This window comes from Lampetra fluviatilis, chromosome 31, assembly GCF_964198595.1.
Source record: "Lampetra fluviatilis chromosome 31, kcLamFluv1.1, whole genome shotgun sequence".
NCBI classification, from domain to species: domain Eukaryota; kingdom Metazoa; phylum Chordata; class Hyperoartia; order Petromyzontiformes; family Petromyzontidae; genus Lampetra; species Lampetra fluviatilis.
Genome location: NC_136305.1, coordinates 8,843,832 through 8,869,745, shown reverse-complemented (window position 1 = coordinate 8,869,745; position 25,914 = coordinate 8,843,832). Strand labels below are relative to the sequence as shown.

Here is a 25,914-nt window from a genome sequence, read left to right as displayed (position 1 = left end):
GATATTTGTCAGGGCCATGCGGCGTACTCCTCCACCCACGTGGCCCCCTCCCTCTCTCCGCACGTGGCGTGCGAGTGCGCGAGACGCCACGAGCGGAGAGACGTCACGCGCAGGGGTGCACGTGATGACGCCACGCACATGGGGTGCGTGATGACGTCACGCACAGGGGGTTAAGTGGTGACGTCACGCGCAGGGGGTTGTGGTGACGTCACGCGCAGGGGGTTTACGTGTGACGCCACGCGTATGGGTTGCGTGATGACGCCACGCGCATGGGGTTAAGTGATGACGTCACGCGCTAGGGGTTACGTGGTGACGTCACGCACAGGAGTTAAGCGGTGACGTCGCGCGGAAGAGGTTACGTGATGACGTCACGCGCGCAAGGGCTTACGTGATGACGCCGCGCGCAGGGGGTTACGTGATGACGCCGCGCGCAGGGGGTTACGTGATGACGTCGCGCGCAGGGGGTGCGTGATGACGTCACGCGCAAGCCTTACGCGGTGACGTCACACGCAGAGAGCCGCGAGGAGGAAGCAGCAGTCGCTGCTGCTGCGAGTGGCGAACTCGTGGAGTCCCGGGCAGCAGCAGCAGCCGCATCCCGCACATCAGAGAGGCCCATTCAACAGCAGCAGCGGCGGCGGCGGCGAGTACAGCCTACCGCGAGCGCGACAATGAAGCTACAGCCGCCGTGGGCCCTGCTGCTGCTGGCTCTGCACCTGTGCGCCCAGGCGCTGGCAGAGTGAGTTTGGCGTGGTGGTGGTGGGGGGGTGTTCTCTTTGCGAGTAAGCGAGATGCTGCCGCTGCTTGTGCCCTTCGTCAGTGAGTGTCGTCCCTTCCCCCTCGGCAGACGCGACTTCTACAATATCCTGGGGGTGTCTCGCTCAGCCTCCACGCGGGAGATCAAGAAGGCCTACAGGAAACTCGCCATGCAGCTGCACCCCGACAAGAACCCCGACGACCCCCAGGCAGCCGACAAGTTCCAGGACCTGGGCGCTGCCTACGAGGTGCGTGGTCGTTGCCAAGTTCCGTGTCGATGACTGATCGGCTTGCGGGGGAGACCCAGCGCGGAGTTTCGTGGTCAATTGCGCGGGGGTTGTCGGGGGGGGGGAGGGTCGTGGTCGGCAGGGGAAGAAGGCCTGGTCCACACACTCGTGGTGGTTCAAGGTGGATGGACGTCTTTGTCCGGACACGTGGGGGGAGAGCAGCGGTCCGAGCGAGCGGCTCGCAATCTGAAGAGGGCGAGTTCAGATCATTGGTTGCGGGGTTGACTCAACCCCATCGGCCCTTTCTCCGGAGTTGATCAAACGAGGGCAGTACCTGTTCGTGGGGAAGTTCAATCGTAGTGATGCGGACTGACTTGCTCCTGCAATAGGAATGTGTAATTTCCACCATTTAGCTGAGGGCTGGAATCAGGTGTTGAGCACTGCCTAAATGTCGATTTCAGCAGGGCACGTAAATGACAAGCCTGAGTTGTTAGCATAGCCTCTACTTACACCAGCTCGTGTTATTACACACACAGCCTTGTGGTGTAGTTAAAGGCTGTTGTCATGTGTACAAGCTGTTATTAACAAAGGCTTGTAGTGTAGGTACAGGCTGTGTGTTATTAACACAGGCATATGGTGTGGGTACAGGCTGTGTGGTGTAGGTACAGACTGTTGTTGTGATGTGTGTACAGGCTGTGTGTTATTAACACAGGCATGTGGTGTAGGTACAGGCTGTGTGGTTTAGATACAGACTGTTGTGATGTTTGTGTGTACAGGCTGTGTTATTAACACAGACATATGGTGTGTGGTTTAGATACAGACTGTTGTTGTGATGTGTGTGTGTACAGGCTGTGTTATTAAAGCAGACATATGGTGTAGGCACAGGCTGTTGTGATGTGTGTGTGTACAGGCTGTTATTAACGCAGGCTATGTGGTGTAGGCACAGGGTGTGTGGTGATGAGGCTACAGGCTTGGGTGACGTTAACACAGCCCCCGTGGTGTGGGAAAGACCGCGGCTGACACTACCCCCAAGTGCATGTTGTCGTACAGTGCGTTTTGCCGGTGTGCTGGCTACCCTGGATTGGCTGCCCGTGTCCCGGCGTCACGCGATTTCCGCACTCACACGTGGCGCTGGCCGCACCGGATTGGCTGGAGCGACGTCACGAGAACTGTCGGTGTCATTGGCCGCTGTTGTGAAGCACACAAAGCCACGCCCCTCACACGCTACTGACTGACTGCACAACCCAGATACACACAACCCAGATACACACAACCCAGATACACACAACCCAGATACACACAACCCAGATACACACAACCCAGATACACACAACCAAAATACACACAAGGGACCTACACACAATTCAGATACACACAACCCAAATACACACAACCCAAATACACACAACGGACCTCCACACAATTCAGATACACACAACCCAGATACACACAACCCAAATACACACAACGGACCTCCACACAATTCAGATACACACAACCCAGATACACACAACCCAAATACACACAAGGGACCTCCACACAATTCAGATACACACAACCCAGCTCATACCACTGTGTAACTCTCTCTCTACACAGACCAAATACACACAAGCCGAGCGCTCATACCACTGTAACTCTCTCTACACAACCCAGCTCATACCACTAACTTTCTCGACACAAGCCACATATACACACAACCCAGCTCATACCACTGTGTAACTGTCATTGCACAAGCCAGCTCATACCACTGTGTAACTCTCGCTACATAAGCCAGCTCAACTCTCTCTACACAAGCCAGCTCATACCACTGTGTACTCTCCACACAAGCCAGCTTATCCCACTGTGTAAATATTTCTAGAAGAAAGAGAAAAACCTATTGTAATATGTCTATACAACCCAGCTTATCTCATTGTATGTATGAATGTTGAACATCCTTCCCCATGGTGCGAAGCCAACCGTGCGAGACAGATGTGCGGGAAATTGTGTCATCACACAAACCCAGCCGAACAGGAGCCGGCTTATACTATTGTGTGCTCTCTATACACAACCCATCTACAGACAACCCAGCCTAAACTATCGTGTGCCCTCGCAACACAACCCAGATACACACAACCCAGCTCATACCACTGTTCTCACTACACAACCCAGTTAAACACAACTCCGTGTCACATAACCCAACTCCTACAACTGTGTATTCTCTCTACACAACCCAGCTGCACGCAACCCAGCTCTTGCCGCTGCGCTTCATTGTTATACTGCTTCAAGGACAGTGCACATTATCAGAGTTATGTCTTTTGTTTGTATTATGACTGCAGGTATTGCGGTCTATGCAAACATGACTCCTTGTAAAAAGGTGTCAGTTTTGTTGCCAGATAGAAGGGTAAAAAAACTATTATCATGCTTTTATCGTCTTATTTAGTCTTTTTGTTGACTCGGATCACTGGTGCGAATGAGACTCCTGCTTGCTTGAATCCTCACCTGGTGGTTAATTAGAAACGAACTTGAGACTAAACGTGCGCACTTGGCACGCATGTTGCTGCTGCAGGTGCTGTCGAATGAAGAAAGGCGGAAAACGTACGATCGTCACGGAGAGGCAGGGCTCAAGGAAGGTGGCCATGGCTCCCATGCCGATGCCTTCTCACAGTACGTTTACCTGGAGCGTTTCGGGGCAATTGCAGAAGTGTGGAGATTATAACCTATTGAAATAATCCGAGTAAAGCAATTGAAATATAACTTTCAGTTTAAGGCAGTGGAGTTTGTGCATTCGTTATGTATGTTCCCGGTTTGTAAGAGCTGAGAAAACTGTCGACAAAGGACAGTGCGATAAATTGTGTTGGCTGAATGTCAGAGAACTTGAGGTATTTAGATTAATGTACACATGTTTGTTGAACTTCTTCCGCACAGTACATAGCCACCTCAATATGTCGCCTATGATTGCAGTCATTTGCAATTACAGGCCACTGCATACACACTGCCTTTTTGCATCCTTTTGATCTCGTGAAAACTATTAACGATTTTAATATGTATGTGTTGTTGTGACAATTTGTATTGTTGTAAAGTTCTTACCCACCCCAACTGGACATCTGTGAAAAAGAGCGTGAAAGCTCATCGGATTCCTTCAGTATAAATAAATATTCAGTCTGATTTAGCACTGGGCAGCTGTCTTGAGACTCATGGTAAAACTGCCCCTATTCGCAGAGAGGATACTGCCTTGCCTATCTGTGCCAGACAGACCAATTGAGCATCTTGAGTAATTCTGGCTGTTTTAATTTGGGCTATTAAAAAACACACACATTTGCAACATGAGCTTCTGTGGTGTATTGATCAGCCCACTGGACCTGCAATCCATTCCATCTTCCCGTGAAGTGGTTGAAGCGATGGTGCAAATTCGCTAAATCTTCCCCCACCTCTGTTGACCCAACAAAATAAATGGGTAAACCACAGTTAGATGATCAGTAGGTTGTGTGTGTGTTGGGGTTATGTGTGGGTACACCCATCTCTTCCAATACATATGTTCAGTGTAGAAGAGTGGACCAAATACTACCCTCTAGAGTGTATAGTTAGAGCATGCAAATATCGGTGGGAATGTGACAGGTGGGGGTTTACCCGGCCATTGGTCCCTCTGTGGTCAATACAATAAGCAGCACTTATTACCAATGGTAGCGGTTACCCTATAGGCTCACTGCCAACATGTTATTGTATAAGTTTCACCTTTCTTGAGAGCTCTAAACATGAAATTGTTGCATTAATACATTGCATGCTACTTGTAGAATTTTCGGGATTTTTTTTGGATTTCATAATATCCTTATATTTTACAGTTTGACCATTACTGTGTTTTAGCTCCTTTTGTTGTTGTATTTCTTGTCTGTAGCTTTTTTGGCGATTTTGGATTTGAATTCTTTGGGGGAGGAAGCAGACAGCAAGACCGTAACATCCCCCGAGGAAGTGATGTTGTCATGGAGCTTGAGGTCACCCTTGAAGAAGTTTATTCAGGAAACTTTGTTGAGGTGAGATCGACAAAGGCCAGGTGCAATGGCAAGGTTGCGTGCAATTTGAACTCGACGTCCGTTTAAACTCCTGCAGCATTGTAATGCTTAGTAATACTCGTTGTAATCGAGTCCGACTCCAGAGAGGACTATTCATCTTACAGACTTGACATTGCTGTGGGGTTCCTGAAATCTTTATGGTCACCTCACCAAGTAGCGCAACTCTGCTCAAAATGTAATGTCTGCTAAGATTACGTCTTCTCTGTTGGTTGTATGAGGTCAATAAAGATTGTTGCAGTAATCGTTTTCTATTGTACCCAAATTAAGTTTATAGATCTTAGGGACTGTTTTTTTTCCATTGCAATTTTTTTTGTTATGATTATATTTCCTCCTAAAAGGTTGTAAGGAACAAGCCGGTGGCAAAACAGACTTCGGGGAAACGGCGGTGTAACTGCCGTCAGGAGATGCGGACGACGCAGCTGGGACCTGGGCGCTTCCAGATGACGCAGGAGACTGTCTGTGATGAGTGCCCGAATGTCAAGTAAGCGATGGAATTTTCACTTGAGAAAACTGTTACGTTGTTTATATAGCATTGTTTTAGTACGTTTTAGAGGGGCTTGGTTTGGCCCGATTTTTTTTATTTAGTATAGAATTTATACTTAAATTTTTTTATCTGTATTGTATTATGATTGTTATTGGGATCAAACATCGAAATGGAATTTTTTGCACTTTCTGTATGCAGCATGGACGGGTTGTGCTTTTTCTGTAGGATTTTATTGTTTACGTAATGTGATGTTCAGATTTCTGTACAATGAATTTTAGGTGTATCTTGTAATTTTATTTTTTGTTGCGGTTGAACCCAAATCAAGAGCCGAATGGCTCACAGGGTAAATCCTAATACATTAAACTGAAACTGAGTGGTAAAATAAAATCCGTTACATTTTCTGTGTAAATGGCAGAATTATGTGGTCATCATTAATTGTGGTAAATGCAATCCGAATGGCGTTTTTTATACATGTTGCACAATCAGGTAGCAGTCGGTAGTCACGAAACTTAGGGTCACCTTTCAGTGCAAAACTTTAATTGTTAATTTAGAGTAGGTGCTGACTGGGAAACGGCACCGTGTTTTTGAAATGATGATACCACGATTGCATAAAGTTATAAGCTATACACCCCATAACTTTATTACGATATGTTAATAGGATTAGTAATTTGCACCCACCACAACCCGACACAATACAACTGGGATACATTCGCAGCTGCCACAGTATTAATGTATTTTATGCATGACAACTCTCATGAGTTGTGTATCTCAACGTGGGAAAAACTGCTGCTTGGACCAACTGTGCTGTCGACGTTCTGCAGGCTGGTCAATGAAGAGAGAACTCTGGAGGTGGAGATAGAGCCTGGTGTTCGGGATGGCATGGAATACCCATTTCTGGGAGAAGGTGAGAGGCTGCACTGCAATTTTTTTTTATCACAAAGTCTGCCTGTTTAGATTTCATTGCATAAAAAAATGTGCATGACTGTCTCTTTGGAAATTATAAAAAAAAAATTCATATATAGTTTAATAGTTTGTGTTGAAATGTTTTTCACAAAGAGACATAATTGTTAAAGTTCTTTTTAAAAAATCCCTTTACCCTAGGCGAACCTCACATTGACGGAGAGCCCGGAGACCTCCGCTTCAGAATAAAAGTTCTCAAGTAGGTTATCAACGCGCACGCCTCGATCGCTGTTGTTGCAATTAAAGTGAAAACGAAGGAACTGCATTGGCAGTGGCATTAATTAAGCCAAATAACCTTTTTACCTTCAATTTGTAAGAGTTTTTCTTAATACACCTATATACTGCCATCACATCTGGGATGCAGCATCCAGATCTTACCTCACTGCACTTGGTAGCATTAAATGTAAAAAACATTAGTTGATCTAGCACTCACTGCTCGCCGGCTATTAACACGGTTATTGTTACTCATTGAGTCAATGTTGAGGACTCGTTCTAACAGACTGTTCCATCTCATCAGCACCTTGTTCAATCGCCACACTGCAGGTCACAGCACTTCTCTCTCTGCTTCTAGCTGCTACACTTTGAAATTTGCGCCTTTTGTCTCTCTTCCAAAGCTCTTATAACCTTGCTCAAGTCAAGGAACTTGCAACTTTTTGTCGTTACAACTTTAACTGTCGTGTTTAATGATGGCTGCTTAGCATTGGCCCTTTGTCGTCCTTCCCCTGCACCTCCGTTTAGCAATTGTGGGCTGTGTACAGTGTAAAAGAAGTTCAACACACACATAGATATATACATTTGGGCCTGTGCCCAGACACTTTGTAAACAAATACATAGGAAGCTTGTGTTTTAGTTAATTGGCCCTTCCCTATCGCTGGCGTGTTTCTTGCCTTCTGTGTCAGGCACCCAGTCTTTGAGAGGCGAGGAGATGACCTCTACACAAACATCACCATCTCATTAGTGGATGCACTTGTTGGGTTTGAGATGGATATCATTCATCTGGATGGACATAAGGTAATTACTTCGTGGTCACATTTCAAAACTGTCATATGTACAATCGTTTGTTTAAAATAAACAAACGTTTATGTTGCATTGCACGTTATGAAGTCTGCCTGCTGTTCAGTTTGGTGGAGTTATTTTTTCTGGAAAGCAATTTTCTGTCTTACTGCATTGCTGATAGTGAATGTACTGTTTGGTTTTATTAAAAGTGTGCACAAGAGCAATACAATTACTATGCCTCGGTTAATGGGAAAAATGCACATGACGGCAATGTTATAAATAATTAGTAATGGAAAACATGACACCAATGTTGAATGCTAATTAGAAAGTGTGCTGTAAGGGAATCTCTTTTGTGTTGCAGGTAAAGATCGTCCGAGACAAAGTGACGTGGCCTGGTGCCCGGATAAGGAAGAAGGAAGAAGGGCTGCCTAACTTTGACAACAACCACAATCGTGGTTCACTAATCATAACTTTCGATGTCGACTTCCCAAAGGGGGAGCTCACCCTCCAGCAGAAAGATGGTAAGCCACTAAATGGTCTTCACTTTTCGTTTTGTGTGTAAACAAGAGGGTATTTGAGACAGGAGTGATATCTATTACTGTATGGATCAGAGAACTGGACTTGTAAGTCAGCAGATCGAAAATAAGTTGTTGGCATTTGAGTACAGGTGTGTGAGATGGATGCTAGGAACGTCATGGCAATACAGGTTGAAGCAATGCAAAAGTCCGGAAGATAACGTGGCAGGTGAGTGTTGTGTAGATACATCGAGACAAAATATAGCTGCGCTGGGTGAGACGTTGTGCAGGACCGGGTAGGGCCAATTGGCAAGAGACGCATTGGAGGGGGAAGACCTCAGGGTAGAGAGTGGTAGACTGATAGGGCACATTGTGGAGGGAAGATCGTGTTACTACTGTGCAGCATCTGTGAGATCCGGCAGAGAGTAGAAAGCATTGGTGAAGTGTGTCTAGCATTGGTGACTTGATCACATTTTGATATTTGAGGTTTTTGTTGAGCCTGGCCTTGCTCCAAAATTTGTATTTTAATTTTTTATTGTGTTCTTAATGAGATTATTTGTGTCGTGCAGGTTTGAAAGAGCTTCTGAAACAAGAATCAGCTCAAAATGTATACAACGGACTTCAGGGATATTAATCCTTAAAAATGAGTTTGCCACTTTTTGAAATGTCTCACGCTGTATTTATAATTTATGTATAGGTTGAGAATTTTTCCTCAAATAAAAGGATTGCATTTCACCTTGTCAATTAAATCCATAAAGGATTGCTACAAAGGGGTGTTAAAACATGTCAACATTCTGACAAAAATATACAATCCTAAAATCTTGCTACTCTTATTAATGCCTTATGCACATGTGCTGTGTCACAAGTACCATTGTGCGCATAATTCTCTGGCAGCTGATTAACATTTAGTAAAACAATAGAAACCAAAGTTTGGTCAACCCTCTTAAAATATTAACAGTAAATGCCATTGTGCTAGTTTTCACATGTCACCCGTTTAAGGCCTAAGTGGCAAAATGTAAAATTATATATTGCTGTAACTAACGCATCAACGTCAACAAATTGAGCAACTTGGTATAAAATACAGTACTTAAATTTATGGATTCCGTGTGCCTAATTTTTCTAAACTTTTTTTCTACCCAAATGCACCTGTGCTGAATGAGTTTGAGTAGATTTTCTGCAAGTTGTGTGGAAGTGCTTAGGTTCCATTACTAAAGCTACAGATCTGCTGGCATTGGGAAATGACTTAGAAAAATATTTGAGTCACTTGTAGTTGATGCTAGTGCTATGGAAGGCACACATTAATATAAAGGAAGATAAGAAGCCCTTGAACTTTATACTAAAAGTAGTTGAATGGACTGAATTGCTTGTTTTTTGTTTTCCTTTGGTCTTCCCATTATATTCAAATGTAGTAATGACTATCATGCCATTTCCACGTGGAATATGAAAAAAATAGAGAACTTATATTTCTCAAAGCTCTTTAATTGTCTCTTATCAGCAAATGCTTCTACATGTGACTTTTACACAGAGCTCCAAATGTAGCTAGCTACATTCTTGTGTCCCCTGCAAGAGTACCCAGTCATGTAGAACATGTCTGTGGAAACTAAAGTTGCAGCTAGCTGGCCGAATCGTCATGATCTCGGCCAACACGGGACTACAACGCAAGGTGGTGCAAGTCTCGTATGCCCTGCTATAGAGGCATTTGTTACATGGCAAACCATATTTTAAGTCTTCAAAGCTGGAGAAAATCTTAATTAAGTAAACACTCTACTTAACAGAGGATTATTTGTGCAGCCATTGGTTATCAGGCTGTGCCCATCAACCACTAAGATTGAGAAAGGTGTATTACCACGGGTGGCTCCCTGAATTCCAAGGCAAAATCTACGGTGCCCTGATATGGTACTATATATGGATTGACATTTGAAAAAGACTACATTTTCACCCAGATAACCCAAGTTTAGAGACGTTTAAATTCTGCATAAAAATATCTCAACTGCAATAATGTATCTTGTTGTGTGATGGGTGGGTTCTTTAATAACATTTGTGAAATATCATTGGTAGGGGTAACTAGTGAAAAACAAATGTTATTTCCCTTTTTAAAACCGTGGGTACCCTTAACAGTCCTGCATCACTTTGTGATTTATATATTCGAAATTATGCTTTTGTTGGGTTATCTTAAAATTTACAGGGTTATTTGTGGGAATTGTTTTAATGTACTGTATGAATTTTGCCCCAGCTGTGGATAAACTCTTGTTGCCAGATGCTCAAGGCAGGCCCCGTCAATGATGGTTTGACAGTATTGTGCCCACGGGGGAAAGTCCCGTCCCTTGTCTCGTGGAGGTATTGTTTACCCCTCTTGTAATAAAGTGTTTTTCACACCTTGGTGCTGTACTTGTTAAGTTTGGCTGCAAAGTTATTGTAATGCTTTTTTGGCATTTCTCTTGCTGTAGGATGTACTAACACATTTTAATGCCCGTCTTTAATTAGGATAGTCCCTAGATAAATTTATGAAGCATCTGATTACAGATGCACCAAATATTTATCTACTACCTGTCCCGATTTAAAGCTTTCGTGACTACAGGGATTCATCTTCTTGGTTCTTTCGGTAAAGTCACGTAAAAGGAAAATAATAAAAATAAACCAATAAAATAATTCTCACGACGTTTCGGCCACAACGCAAGCAGCCGTCTCCCTTTGATACTGCTAATCCTGCATAATGCATGGGCATAATGACTTTAAACCCCTCGCCAAACCTACGCATTTCACAAGTAGTACTAATCGCAAATCTGCATTTCCCATAAATATGCTAAATTTCTCTTGATATGCAAATTATTTTGTCAAGACGCTCTTCGCCCCTCCATCCCAGCATAAATAGTCGCTCCAAGCCTGGGGCATGCCATTCAGACTCTGACCTTCTCGACAGACTTGTTCTCCACCTGAAGACGGCTGCTGGCGTTGTGGCCGAAACGTCGTGAGAATTATTTTATTATGTTTTATTTTTATTATTTTATTATTTTGTTTCTACGTGACTTTACCGAAAGAACCAAGAAGATACTACCTGTCGGTTAAAATACATAAAAACAACTGCTCGTCAATGCGACACGATAAAAATAATGCCACGTATTTATCCAAGTAAGCCTCGTTAAGTCTCACGGCTTTTCAGAAGGGTTCTGTATTGGGATGTTTTGAAAAGTCCAGGAATGGATGGCTTCATGTTGTTGAAAATCTGAGAACTCTGACGAAACCCATGAAGAAAAGGGGAAACGCTCAAAGACTACCGCCTCAGCCACTTGGCAGCCCTACGACTATAGCACGTGGCAAACCTTGGCCGTCACCCATTAAAGTATTACGTTTCAAAGCACATCGTTTAGAGAGTGAAGGCCTGTCTCGTGTTTTACTGTGTAAACACTGGGTAACCCCCCGGTGGTGGCAACACCCCCCCCATCACAGCCAGGGGGAGGTGAGGATGGCCCAGCCATGGCGACCGCGGCAGACGGTGGTGGCTTTTCGACCCTTAGTGGGTCCGCAATACCAGGAGCAGGTAACCTTTAACACACGTGCCGGAATTTGCCCATCATGACCTAGAAACTCCTGGAAAGCATTTTTTAAAGAATCAGCCGCCCTCTTGTCAAGTCCGTGATCATTGAAGAACAAGCGTGATTCTGGCCTCAATGCAGCATCTCCGATCAAGTTTTGGCCCTTGGGATGAACATTGAGGGCGGATTCCATAAGAAATCCAAAACTGGTGGAGCCTTTGTGGGCTTGTCATTGGCCTCCAACAGTCTTCATTAAGGGCTTGATGTTGAAGCTCACAAGAACCATTCCTTTCCTAAAAACAATACGCCTGATATCGACGATGCTAAGCAGTAGGTGACTGCCTACGTGGGTGACAAAGCCAGCTCACCCATTGGATTGCCGCAAGGTTCAGTACTCGCGCAAATGCTCTTCAATGTCTAGACAAGCGAAATACCTGCCAACCGGGTAATGCAAATTTATATATATTTGGATGATCTTTCCGTAGCATCACAGCCAGTCACAATCGGATCCAATCTGAACCAAGACCTAAACACCATAGGGGAATATTTCTGGAAATGGAGGTTCAACCCAAATTCCCCACAAAACATCAGTCACTACATTTAATCTTGACAATTCAATACATCAAAATCCATAATAAACAGCACATTTCATCACTGAAGCAGACGTCTAGAAAAATGTAGACCAGTGTGATAGGAGCACCAAGCACATTGAAAGTGACCTGCAGCAACACTGTGACATGACCCCACTCCAACTTATCTCGAAGTGAAGCTGGACTATGCTAACCTTCCATGAAAACCTGAATAAGGTAGCCCCAAGACCAAAACAAGAGCCAACCTGGTCCAGAAACTGACCAGCACAAGCTGGGAAACAGCACTAGTGCAACAGGCAACAACAGGCATAAACTATGGTCCTTGTGTACTCTGTAGCCGAATATTCTGGACCAGTGGACCAGAAGTAGTCCTACTCGACTTGTTGATGAACACTGAAATGCGATGTATCACTAGAACCCTCAAGTCGACCCCAATACCAAGGCCCTGTGCTGTCACATCTTTCCACCCATCTACCACAATGCTACAACCCTCTAGGACAGGGGTCGGCAACCTGCGGCTCCGGAGCCGCATGCGGCTCTTTTGAACCTTGACCGCGGCTCCGGGGCGGATGCTAGCGAGGGGAGGAGGCGCACTGTGACACCTGCTCTGGCGTTGCCGCTGCTGACAGGTCGCCGCTTCGCTCCACACTGCCCGCCCGGTGACAGGCAATAACGTTGCCGTTGCTTTGTCACATGTTTGGAAGAAGTAAAAACCTTCCTGGGCAGCAAAGAGCTCACCTTTGCTGAGCTGGAACAGCCAGAGTGGCTGGAAAAATTACATTTTATGGTAGACATGACAGCACATCTAAACACGTTAAATACAACCCTTCAGGGGAAAGGAGGCACAGCCCTGCACATGCTGGAGGAGGTTTTGGCATTCGAGCACAAGTTGACAGTGTTTGTCAAAGATTTACAGAGAGGTACACTGTCTCACTTTCCCTCTTTGAGAGAGTTCAAACAAAGTCATGATACGATAAATTTGGAATATTTCAAGTCTGCAATCACCACAATGCAAAGTTCGTTTGGGAAACGATTCTGTGAGTTCAGAGAGGAAAAAACGACATTATCCTTTCCTGTCACTCCCCTGGCGATCGATCCATCCCTATTGAATATGACTGCATTTGCAGGTGTAAGTCAACCTGATCTTGAGATGGAACTGGCCGATATAGCCGACAAAGATATATGGGTGTCCAAGTTCAAATGCTTGACCGCTACTCTTGAGGATGTTGCCCGTCAGAAGGCCATTCTGGCTCAGAATCATAAATGGAGTGATATTGAAAACCTTCCCAAACAGGACAAACTTGTATTCGAAACATGGAATGCCATCCCCAACACTTATATAAACATGAAAAAGTATGCATTTGGAGTCCTGTCGATCTTCGGCTCCACATATGTATGTGAGCAGGTCTTCTCCAACATGAACTATATTAAAAACAAACATCGATCACGCCTCACAGATGACAGCTTGCAAGCCTGTGTGAAAATGAAGGTGACGTCTTACAGCCCTGATGTGCAGACACTGTGCACTGAGGTTCAGGAGCAAAAATCCCATTAACCAGGTAATTTAGCTATTAATTTGCAAAAATATATTTTACATTGTTAAGTGAAAAAGTCCTTTTTTTATTCAGATTGACAGCTGACTGCACGATCCTGTATATAGCAATAAGGTAAGAAACAATATATGCAGTGTTATATTTGTTTTAAATGTTGCAATGGTTTTGCGGCTCCCAGTTTATTTTTTCCTTCGGAAACGGGTCCAAGTGGCTCTTTATGTCTTAAAGGTTGCAGACCCCTGCTCTAGGAAGTCCTGCGAATTGAGGAAAACGGTTGCCTTGGGACCTCAATAACGCCCCTCATCGCTTGAAGTCACGCAAGCCCTTTTGGACCCATGCACTTAACCTTCAACGATGTCAGTTCCAGCCCGATGATGCTTGGAGAGCTAAATGGAGTTCGAAAGAGCTCACAAACACCTTGTGAAAGACCCAACGCTGAAGATCTCTGGGTTTAATCTTTCACGAAGCTCGTGGTCCACACTGAACTGCATCCGCACAAACGATGGCAGATGCGGATGCGCAAATGTAAAATTAAAAACTCTCCAGTGTGCGACTGAGGTCATCCATGACAGACGTATAACGACGCAATGCCCTATCCACATATTCTAAGGAGACATTACAGCAATACACTCTGCTGCTCCTGATGCGGCTATCTGGCTTGACCACCTGAATGTGAAATCGTAGTTGAACGCTCTGCATCTACATCAGCAATTCGGAAGAAGAAGCCTGGGTGCTACAGTTCAGTCTTGATACATCTCACTCCTTTGTAAACTCAGTCTCCAATAATTACAGACCAACAATACGTGCATTGATCCATATTGGTTTCTGGTTTCAGCCAAGTTGTAGTTTAATGGAAACATTGTGCCATTGCAATTCGACTCTAAATGGGCTTCCCACTGGGAACTGTATAACTACGAAGCAGCTTTAAAACACAGACGACGCAAGTTTTCATATTTTCGTGATTCCCAGGCTTATGGCAATACTACACGAACTGTCTCCTTAAGCCCTCTCTCGTTGTTAGCAAACCTCGACATTGGCTCCTGAACATTCCCATACCCAGGAATTTAATAGGGTGGCTTGACATCATAACAACATTACGATCTCATCAAAAGAGAGGTAATTGTCTCTTTAAGTGAAAACACACCACTAAAACATGATGAGTGTCTCTGTTTTACGTTCTCCACAACAAGTTGGGTTGTGTATTAATCGTACATAATCTGAATAAACGTTCTAGATTTGAAGCTTTCGTGACTGAAAGGTAAACGTGTTCGTACAAGACGTTGGAGCCTGGAGATTTGATGAAGGGAGGCAGTTGAATAAGAATCCTGAGTTTATTTCACGAGTAAAACCCATTGAGCTTAGAAGCTATTTTAAAAGAGCGACTTGGCCTACAGGCGACACCACAGCATTCCACAGTCACATATTTTGCTACAGTGACTGCAAAAGGCGGTGGTTGTTGCACCCGAAGCTTAACAAAGTCTTAAGTTAAATTTATCAAAGGCTCGTTGTGGATGTGCCTGCGTGAATGAGGAGGTAGGAGGCGAACTTCAACGCTGGGTCGATGTTTGTCTCGGGCTGCGCTCGACATTGTCTGCACCCCCCACCCTCCACCCCTTCCACCCACCCCCTCCACCCTCCACCCCCTCCACCCCCCACCTCCACCCCCTCCACTCTCCACCCCTTTCACCCCCTCCCCCACCCACTCCCTCCACCCCCTCCACCCCTCACCCACCCCCTCCACCCCCTACCTCCACCCCCTCCAACCTCCACCCTCCACCCCTTCCACCCCCTCCACCCCTTCCACCCCCTCCACCACCTCCACCACCTCCACCCCCTCCAACCTCCACCCCCTCCACCACCCCCTCCACCCCACACCCACCCCCTCCACCCCCCACCTCCACCCCCTCCACCCACCCCCTCCACCCCCCACCTCCCCTCCACCCCCTCCACCCTCCGACCCCCACCTCCACCCCCCCAACGTGGGGATGAAACCTAAGGATCCGAGTCTGCCACAGAGACCCCGGGCCCCCATGGCGTGCGCCGAGTCCCCCATGCGGACGGGCGTCCTCTCCGTGAGTCATCCTCCTCCTCGTACACCTCCTCCTCATCATCCTCCTCGCAACCCCGGCAGCACCGATCACTTGCTAGCAGCGGTGGTGTGGGGTTGGTGGTGGGGCGCTTCGATGTTCGAGGGAGGGGGGACCGAGGGGGCTGGCGGGCGGGAGGCCGCCCACGATGACGAGGGGAGGCGGGCGGAGGGCGCTAGGAGAGAGGCGGGATGAGGGAGAGGCCTGGCTGGCGGAGACTGATGTCGAGAGACACGGAGACAGTGGTAGAGAGACACGGAGACAGAGTGGTAGAGAGACACGGGGACAGATGCAGAGTGGTAGAGAGACACGGGGACAGATGCAGAGTGGGAGAGAGACACGGGGACAGAGTGGTAGAGAGACACGGAGACAGAGTGGTAGAGAGACACGGGGACAGATGCAGAGTGGTAGAGAGACACGGGGACAGATGCAGAGTGGTAGAGAGACACGGAGACAGAGTGGTAGAGAGACACGGGGACAGAGTGGTAGAGAGACACGGAGACAGAGGGGTAGAGAGACACGGAGACAGAGTGGTAGAGAGACACGGGGACAGAGTGGTAGAGAGACACGGGGACAGAGTGGTAGAGAGACACGGAGACAGAGTGGTAGAGACACGGAGACAGAGTGGTAGAGAGACACGGGGACAGAGTGGTAGAGAGACACGGAACAGAGTGGTAGAGAGACACGGACAGAGTGGTAGAGAGACACGGGGACAGAGTAGTAGAGAAACACGGGGACAGATGCAGAGTGGTAGAGAGACACGGGGACAGAGTGGTAGAGAGACACGGGGACAGAGTGGTAGAGAGACACGGGGACAGAGTGGTAGAGAGACAGGCGTACAGAGTGGTAGAGAGACACGGAGACAGAGTGGTAGAGAGACACGGGGACAGATGCAGAGTGGTAGAGAGACACGGGGACAGAGTGGGAGAGAGACACGGAGACAGATGCAGAGTGGTAGAGAGACACGGGGACAGAGTGGTAGAGAGACACGGAGACAGATGTAGAGTGGTAGAGAGACACGGGGACAGAGTGGTAGAGAGACACGGGGACAGAGTGGTAGAGAGACACGGGGACAGAGTGGTAGAGAGACACGGGGACAGAGTGGTAGAGAGACATGTAGACAGATGTAGAGTGGTAGAGAGACACGGGGACAGAGTGGTAGAGAGACACGGAGACAGAGTGGTAGAGAGACACGGAGACAGAGTGGTAGAGAGACACGGGGACAGATGCAGAGTGGTAGAGAGACATGTAGACAGAGTGGTAGAGAGACATGTAGACAGATGTAGAGTGGTAGAGAGACACGGGGACAGAGTGGTAGAGAGACACGGAGACAGATGCAGAGTGGTAGAGAGACACAGGGACAGAGTGGTAGAGAGACACGGAGACAGAGTGGTAGAGAGACACGGGGACAGATGCAGAGTGGTAGAGAGACACGGAGACAGAGTGGGAGAGAGACACGGAGACAGAGTGGTGGAGAGACACGGGGACAGATGCAGAGTGGTAGAGAGACACGGAGACAGGTGTAGAGAGACACGGAGACAGATGCAGAGTGGTAGAGAGACACGGAGACAGTGGTAGAGAGACACGGAGACAGATGCAGAGTGGTAGAGAGACACGGAGACCGAGTGGTAGAGAGACACGGGGACAGAGTGGTAGAGAGACACGGGGACAGATGTGTGGGGACTGAGACGGAGAAAAGGGACCACAGGCGCACGGTGTAGTGGCAGACGAAATGAGACATGAAGACAAATAAATCGGCACAGAGACCCGGGGACAGAGACACCGAGACACCCTACAGAGAGCACATGGGAGGGGGGGGGGGATAGAGACGTCGATTCAGTGGGTGAAGGAGCAATACTCTCGATTTGACAAGGAGTCTAGCGCTTTGGGTTGTGCATCGTATAGGTTTTACTGGTAGGAACCTCCTGGTTCCACCAGCCCATAGGGGATTATTGTGTCCGTCTGTCCATCGTGAATCCAAAAATGGGAGGGGTGGGGCTGGGTGGGAGGGGTGGGGAGGGGCTGGTCACCCCGTGGTGCCCTTATAAAACTCAACGTTTAACCTACTCATGCCGGATTGTGCCCGCCCTCACAGTCGGCCATATTTGCGGAATACACCACGCCGCCGTTGACCCTGGCCATTGACCGAGCAACCCAACGTTCCTACCAGCTCCCTCCGCAGGAATGTGTTCGTCGAAATTGGAGGGACCCCATGGTTTAATTTGAGAGGGTGCTTAGCTGATACACATCTGGCAGATCGTCAGCATTGTTGGCTCAGCAGGCCTGACTGCTGATGAGACACGAAATTTGTGTTAGGGGTTATTATTTGTTTCTTTCGGTTAAGTCACGTCTAAATATAAAATAATAAATGAAATTAAATAATAGAATACGACGTTTCGATTGCAACACAAGCAATCATCATCAGGTATAATGAAATAGCGACATAAAATCTAACCAGAAAACTATAGACAGACATATTAGCAGACAGATATCACCAAGATACATAGCGAGAGCAACACAGGTAACAGAGAGGGGTGATCGTCTCTGTGTGGTGGCCTTAAATAGACAGAGGGGGGGCGGAGGCAGAGAGAGGGAGGAGGGTTAGAGAAAAAATTAGCATATCAATGAGTGGTCAACAGACGTGGTGCTGCGAATGCGATGGCACGGCAAGCAAGCCTGAAAATCAGGAGAAGGACACACTAAAATGAAATAACCTAGTAAAATATCGAAATGTAATGTAATACAACACAGAGGGTCGGTCAACACACAATTAACGCATAGCCTGGTTGATTACGTATTTCAAAGATTGCTAAGTTAGAATTTAAGTGTGAACAATCTAAAGAGAGGACACAGGCAGAGAAAACAAGTCGCCAGAGAGAGAGAAAAAAGATAAGCTTAAAACTTCCCCGTAGAAGTGGTTCAATCTTAATTTTAGAACTTTCGTGACTGCAGGAATTATTATTTGTTTCTTTCGGTTAAGTCACGTCTAAATATAAAATAATAAATGAAATTAAATAATAGAATACGACGTTTCGATTGCAACACAAGCAATCATCATCAGGTATAATGAAATAGCGACATAAAATCTAACCAGAAAACTATAGACAGACATATTAGCAGACAGATATCACCAAGATACATAGCGAGAGCAACACAGGTAACAGAGAGGGGTGATCGTCTCTGTGTGGTGGCCTTAAATAGACAGAGGGGGGGCGGAGGCAGAGAGAGGGAGGAGGGTTAGAGAAAAAATTAGCATATCAATGAGTGGTCAACAGACGTGGTGCTGCGAATGCGATGGCACGGCAAGCAAGCCTGAAAATCAGGAGAAGGACACACTAAAATTAAATAACCTAGTAAAATATCGAAATGTAATGTAATACAACACAGAGGGTCGGTCAACACACAATTAACGCATAGCCTGGTTGATTACGTATTTCAAAGATTGCTAAGTTAGAATTTAAGTGTGAACAATCTAAAGAGAGGACACAGGCAGAGAAAACAAGTCGCCAGAGAGAGAGAAAAAAGATAAGCTTAAAACTTCCCCGTAGAAGTGGTTCAATCTTAATTTTAGAACTTTCGTGACTGCAGGAATTATTATTTGTTTCTTTCGGTTAAGTCACGTCTAAATATAAAATAATAAATGAAATTAAATAATAGAATACGACGTTTCGATTGCAACACAAGCAATCATCATCAGGTATAATGAAATAGCGACATAAAATCTAACCAGAAAACTATAGACAGACATATTAGCAGACAGATATCACCAAGATACATAGCGAGAGCTATGTATCTTGGTGATATGTTGACCGACCCTCTGTGTTGTATTACATTACATTTCGATATTTTACTAGGTTATTTAATTTTAGTGTGTCCTTCTCCTGATTTTCAGGCTTGCTTGCCGTGCCATCGCATTCGCAGCACCACGTCTGTTGACCACTCATTGATATGCTAATTTTTTCTCTAACCCTCCTCCCTCTCTCTGCCTCCGCCCCCCCCCTCTGTCTATTTAAGGCCACCACACAGAGACGATCACCCCTCTCTGTTACCTGTGTTGCTCTCGCTATGTATCTTGGTGATATCTGTCTGCTAATATGTCTGTCTATAGTTTTCTGGTTAGATTTTATGTCGCTATTTCATTATACCTGATGATGATTGCTTGTGTTGCAATCGAAACGTCGTATTCTATTATTTAATTTCATTTATTATTTTATATTTAGACGTGACTTAACCGAAAGAAACAAATAATAATTCCTGCAGTCACGAAAGTTCTAAAATTAAGATTGAACCACTTCTACGGGGAAGTTTTAAGCTTATCTTTTTTCTCTCTCTCTGGCGACTTGTTTTCTCTGCCTGTGTCCTCTCTTTAGATTGTTCACACTTAAATTCTAACTTAGCAATCTTTGAAATACGTAATCAACCAGGCTATGCGTTAATTGTGTGTTGACCGACCCTCTGTGTTGTATTACATTACATTTCGATATTTTACTAGGTTATTTAATTTTAGTGTGTCCTTCTCCTGATTTTCAGGCTTGCTTGCCGTGCCATCGCATTCGCAGCACCACGTCTGTTGACCACTCATTGATATGCTAATTTTTTCTCTAACCCTCCTCCCTCTCTCTGCCTCCGCCCCCCCTCTGTCTATTTAAGGCCACCACACAGAGACGATCACCCCTCTCTGTTACCTGTGTTGCTCTCGCTATGTATCTTGGTGATATCTGTCTGCTAATATGTCTGTCTATAGTTTTCTGGTTAGATTTTATGTCGCTATTTCATTATACCTGATGATGATTGCTTGTGTTGCAATCGAAACGTCGTATTCTATTATTTAATTTCATTTATTATTTTATATTTAGACGTGACTTAACCGAAAGAAACAAATAATAATTGTGTTAGGGGGCCGTCCATAAATGACGTCACGCACCCAGGTGGGGGTGGGGTCAGACATTTGTGACGAGGGGGGGGGGGGTTTGAGAAATGTGACGTCACATCAAAATGCGCAACTTTAAATAAATATAAACAACACGTTCTACTTGATTAAATAGACATTTTAATAAATGTTTTTTCCAACATCAGAGTGCAGCGCCACATTAAATACGCACTACAATGGCAATAGTTTAAAGTGATTTGAAGCATGTTTTATATTTTTTAGGGGGGGGCAGAGCTTTGTGACGTCATATTTGAGGGGGGGGGTCTGACATTTTGTGAGGCCGTGTGACGGGGGGGGTAAAAAATCGTCCAAAATCGCGTGACGTCATTTATGGACGGCCCCTTATAAGTCCACAGTTTGCTTGTGTTAGACAAATGGGATGGGTAGTGTACACTCGCAGAAGGGGCTCTGTGATTTGATGGGATGTGTCAACAAAAATGCTTTTAATTTTTATGTCGAGGAACAGAGATCGGAAGCAGGTGTATTGTCAGGTTCTTTTGCTTACATTTTACAGTAAAACCTTGGATTGCGAGTAACTTGGTCTGCGAGTGTTTTGCAAGAGGAGCAATTTTTTAAAATAAATATAAATTTGATAAACGAGCGAGGTCTTGCAATACGAGTAGTACGCTTTGTCTGCTGAGCGTCACGTGATCACAACTGATATACAAGTGCTTTGGATTACAAACACGAATTATACTCGCAATCCAAGGTTTTACTGTAGTTTAAAATGCAGACCGTATCCATGAAATTCACAAGTGTCCAGTCCGTTTCGATGAGTACTTCCCGAACGGTACCGTTGGAGGGAGGGATTAATCAAAAAACAAAAACATAATTCTCTTGCCGAGGACATTACCCCCAAAATTTTGACGCTTTCTAAACTTCCAGCATTTTTTTCCCCACAGAAAATTCGACAAAAACCCTTGGGAAGCCCGACTTATGTAAATGAGGATGGCTTTGGAATGTGCCTCGAAGCTTCACTGCTCAGGACCAAATGCGACGATTGTTGTTGGGTGCTGGAGGGTAGCCGGCCAGAGAGTTTAATTGGGAAACGAATGGCACCTGCCATTTCAGTGTTTTGTACAACGCGTTAGGGATCAATGCGCCGTTGTGCAATGGATTGGCCATTGCAATAACGGACAACGTGTCAAACGGGATGCATTTACATTTCGCGATTGAGATTTTGTGACGTGTAACGTTCGTTGTGAACGATGTCGCTGTAAAAATCTGCAAGGAGACAAAAGTCCATTGTTCACGTAGTTCGGTAGGTCCCCTCCCTTACCATCATCTTCAGCTAAGTCGCGTGAACACAACACGGCGTTGTGGCGAGTGCGAATTTTGTCGGTGAAAACGTTCGCAACAGCAACGCAAAATAGCAACGCTGAAAATTTCTAATTTTGTAGTCTAATTTGAACCGAAGTTTGCAGGAGAGTTCAAGTGTCACTCTTCGACACTCTCAGTTGCATCACCTTTACAATAATTTCTCCAAGGTGACAATTTATCAAAATTGCAGGGTGTTCATTCGAATTCCATATCGCTTGCATTTATCCCGCTCAAATGCACAGGCAGTGTTAATTATACATCAACGTCTATTAGAGCAACTTGTTTTTGTAATTGTGTCCATATCTGCATGCGTTTATCATTGTTGTGACATGTGTTTTTAAATTCGACATTTGTCTCGATGCAGCGACGTGTGTGAGCCAGCCATGCCATCCAGGCCATGCTTGATATGCAGGGTGGCTAATGGTGTGAGATGAGAATGTTACCTTGTTTTGTATAATTTCAGGAGGTGACGGCTTCGAGCAGACATTATGTCGACCGCCTGTTCGACCATGATCCTGGAAACGTTCTGCAGGGTGTCATGTGAGACCTTTTCTCAAAATACATCAGAATATGACTTATAACCTATGGCACTTGTCATTATCGTCAACCCTGATCAATCCACTTCCGGACGAAGGCCGGCCTCCCCAAGCCGACACCACATCCCACAATTCTGCAATGCAACGTTCCGCCTGGCACGTGGACCTAAACTGACTGTGTCACTCCTCTCCTCGACAGACGCCCTCCCTACTCTTTGGTTCTTTCGGTAAAGTCACGTAGGTATAAAAATAAAATAAATTAAATTAAATCACGACGTTTCGGGCGCAACACAAGACGCCCTCCCAGCCAGATTCCATTCCTTGGCTGTCATGACCAACATCCCCATTCTTGACCATCATCCCTGACGATGTGCCGTACCCAACACCACTTCTCTACGCGATTCAGATGACGTCAATACCTACATGTTTGCTCCAATCCATGAGTTTTGTCTCCCAATGTAATTCCAAGCACGCTTCTCTGCTCGCTTCTTTTGCACACTTTCAGTTTTTGTTCTACATTTTCATCACTGACCATGATTCTGAACATTATTTCGCGGTAGGTAGGACACGTTCATTAAAAAAACACTTCTCGTTTGTGGGAAAAAATGTGAGCTTTTTAAAAAGTGCATTTATACAAAATCGGCCATGAAAATTTGTGATTAAATTAAGAAATTATGCTGCTGCACAGATACACGACCTCCAAGATCTGCCCTCACAGTATCCCACCATCTCCTATTGGGTCTTCCTCTCAAGACTAGACGGTGGGATGATGGTGGATTGAGAAAAAATTTATACTGAAGAAGAATAAGCCTAACTTTATATTTGATTGTGGAGTGTGTAATTGGATATAGAAATTGAAAGGACACAACTGAGAACCAGCAGACTATTGTACCGAGGACAGTTATTCAATTGAGATGATAATTAAAGTTATGAAATAAAGAGATTAGAGTTAGTTGGAGTGCTTGTGAAAAATTGGTTTTGATCATGATGCAGAAATACGTAATGAGTGCATTTACTGTCATTGCACATTATTTAGAAACAAAACATTCGACCAAAAACACTTAGAAGCAGGAGGGAGATGTGTTCGCTTCGAATCACACTGAGAAGCATCGAGTAAACACATCTGTAATGGGTTCCGGAGACACTTGTAGAGGTAACTTCTTTATTACAATACAACACTCCAACAGTCCTGATACTCTGTTACAGCCTAGGTACACAGCCTAGATACACTACTCTGGCTACGCTCTGGGGTCCTCCGGCTACAATTACCCTAGGGGAGGCTATCTGACCCGACCCAGCCAAGGTGCGGGTCTGGACTCTGGCTTCCTCGGAACTCGCCCTTACAAGGACGTAGAGCCGGGAGTCCCAGAGTCCCACCACTGGCCCTCACAGCGTCCCGGCCCTTACAAGGACAAGCGGGACGAGGGGGTCCAGGGTCCTAAGCTGGCTGGCTGGCGGGTCTTGGGTCTTGAGCTGCGACTGGCCCCGATCGGCCAGGGAGCTGCCCTTTTATGCCTCGTCCCCAACGAGGGGTGGGGTTGTGTGCGCCCCCAGATATCCCACAGAGCACCCACAGCCCCCCGTTGGTGGCGCCAAGGGGCTTAAGCGTCTGGGTTGCCTGGGATCCTAGCGCCTGGCGCCGAGGCTTATCTGTCTATGATCCCAGAGCCCCCAGCAGCCCCTCCCCTCGTGGGCTGGCACAGTGGCCCCTCTTATGGCACTACACATCCATGGATAAGAGAACGTAGGCAAGTTAAGAGACAAAAAGTGGGCCTGGGCAGGATGCGTCACGGCCAGAAGGGATAATGATGGCCGATGGTGAAGAGTAATAACGGAGTGGCAGCCAAGTGACGACACACGTCAGAGAGGGCGGCCACCGAGGAGGAGCTCGGTTGACGATTATACGGCAGGATTGTGAGGGGTGGCGGTGGCAGCGACTTGTGGAGGCCTTCATCCAGCAGTGGGTTGACCATGGCTCATAATGAGGGTGATGATGATGATGATGATGGGCTTTTGCGTGAGAAAGCGATGGAATGTTGGCATGTAAAAATGCACTTGTTGCATTTTAAAATATATTTCCAAAATTCTGACTGTGCCAAGAATAAAAGTAAGACTTATGTCAAAACTATTCATGCATTTTCGTTGTGTAATTGACAATTATATCCTGTAGTCATACGCATTTGAAATGTTTATGCAGACTTTGGCACAATCCAACTCTGTAAGGGATACGTGTTTTTTGTAAATTGTAAGCGTTAAGTGTGCAGTGCTGATTTGTCGTGATGCAGTGACATGAAGAACGCAGTTATTGGCAATAACAAGCAGAAGGCCAACTTGATCGTGCTGGGAGCGGTACCCAGGCAAGTCTCCCTTTCATTCAAAAACATTGTCTCGCTTTTCTGCTTATGCACACACGGGTTTCCTCAACCGCCAACACAAAACTATAATCACGTTCCTTCGGAGTGGGCAGGTAGGAACAGACAAATAATCCCTGGTGGGCAGTGTGGAACCTGTTGTTCCTACCTGTATAAGTGTAGTGTATCGTGTCGTGTATAGTGTAGTGTGTAGGTTAAACGTTGAGTTTTATAAGGGCACCACGGGGTGACCAGCCCCTCCCCACCCAGCCCCTCCCCACCCAGCCCCACCCCTCCCACCCCCCACCCAGCCCCACCCTCCCCACCCAGCCCCTCCCCACCCAGCCCCTCCCCTCCCTACCCAGCCCCTCCCCACCCTCCCCTCTCCACCCAGCCCCACCCCTCCCACCCTCACCCTCCCCATATGCACGACAGACAAATAATCCCTGGTGGGCAGTGTGGAATCCGTCATTCCTACCTGTATCAGTTATGTACGTTTCAAAGTGTTGTGGTGGGCGGTATATTCGTTTATTCTGCAAACGCTTGGACAGCACCGTTCATTCTGACCAAATTCTAAATGCACTCAATGCCATCAGATGTTGTAAGCTAAGCAGGATTGAGTTTGATCAGTGCTTGCTTGGGAGCTGACTGTAAATGCCATCGATTGGACTGTGAGGTTGGCCCAGAGATGGCAGCAGCACAGCAATGGATTCTTGACTTAGGGCCTTTGAATGTCATGCTGTTGTATATGTCGGATTTATCAAAGTACGATACTCTCGTCCGACCATTCGTTGATGGAATTGGTCAAGCATCTCCAAGTCGGATCTTCCTGGTATCTTGAGATTGAGTGGGGTGTCCCTGTTTTAATAATTATATAGCACTGCAGTGTCATATGATTACAGTACTACTGTTGTTTTTATCATATATGGATTTTATTTAAACGTTTTTTACGCGTTGCTGTATGTTTTTTAAAACGTTGAATCTCTTTTTGCGCTTGGATATGCAGATTGATTATTCGTGTTTTGGCGGAAAC

The 25,914-nt window shown here is 45.9% G+C and overlaps 2 protein-coding genes across 2 annotated transcripts in view; both read left to right on the top strand.

Moving 5' to 3' along the window:
- Positions 1-484: 484 nt before the first annotated feature.
- DNAJB11 (DnaJ heat shock protein family (Hsp40) member B11) lies at positions 485-10,356 on the top strand. Its single transcript, XM_078871044.1, has 10 exons — positions 485-736; positions 845-1,001; positions 3,526-3,623; positions 4,852-4,987; positions 5,365-5,507; positions 6,332-6,414; positions 6,612-6,669; positions 7,370-7,481; positions 7,828-7,987; positions 8,551-10,356. The coding sequence occupies exons 1-10, from the start codon at positions 669-671 to the stop codon at positions 8,613-8,615; spliced, it is 1,080 nt and encodes a 359-aa protein (XP_078727170.1). The 5' UTR covers positions 485-668; the 3' UTR covers positions 8,616-10,356.
- Positions 10,357-15,641: 5,285 nt separating this feature from the next.
- Positions 15,642-25,914, top strand: part of ARMC8 (armadillo repeat containing 8) — a 32,734-nt gene continuing 22,461 nt past the window's right edge. Inside the window, exons 1-3 of the mRNA XM_078871042.1 lie at positions 15,642-15,729; positions 22,458-22,534; positions 24,816-24,887. Coding sequence (XP_078727168.1) covers positions 15,643-15,729; positions 22,458-22,534; positions 24,816-24,887 — 236 coding nt within the window. The 5' untranslated portion in view covers position 15,642. The remainder of the gene's footprint in view (positions 15,730-22,457; positions 22,535-24,815; positions 24,888-25,914) is intronic.

What these genes read in the sequence shown, in the direction of transcription:
- DNAJB11 (XM_078871044.1), top strand. Translation starts at nt 669, where the DNA reads ATGAAGCTACAGCCGCCGTGGGCCCTGCTGCTGCTGGCTCTGCACCTG. An exon ending in ATACCCATTTCTGGGAGAAG is followed by an intron (nt 6,415 to 6,611) that starts GTGAGAGGCTGC and finishes CCTTTACCCTAG; the next exon opens with GCGAACCTCACATTGACGGA. An exon ending in CACCCTCCAGCAGAAAGATG is followed by an intron (nt 7,988 to 8,550) that starts GTAAGCCACTAA and finishes TGTGTCGTGCAG; the next exon opens with GTTTGAAAGAGCTTCTGAAA.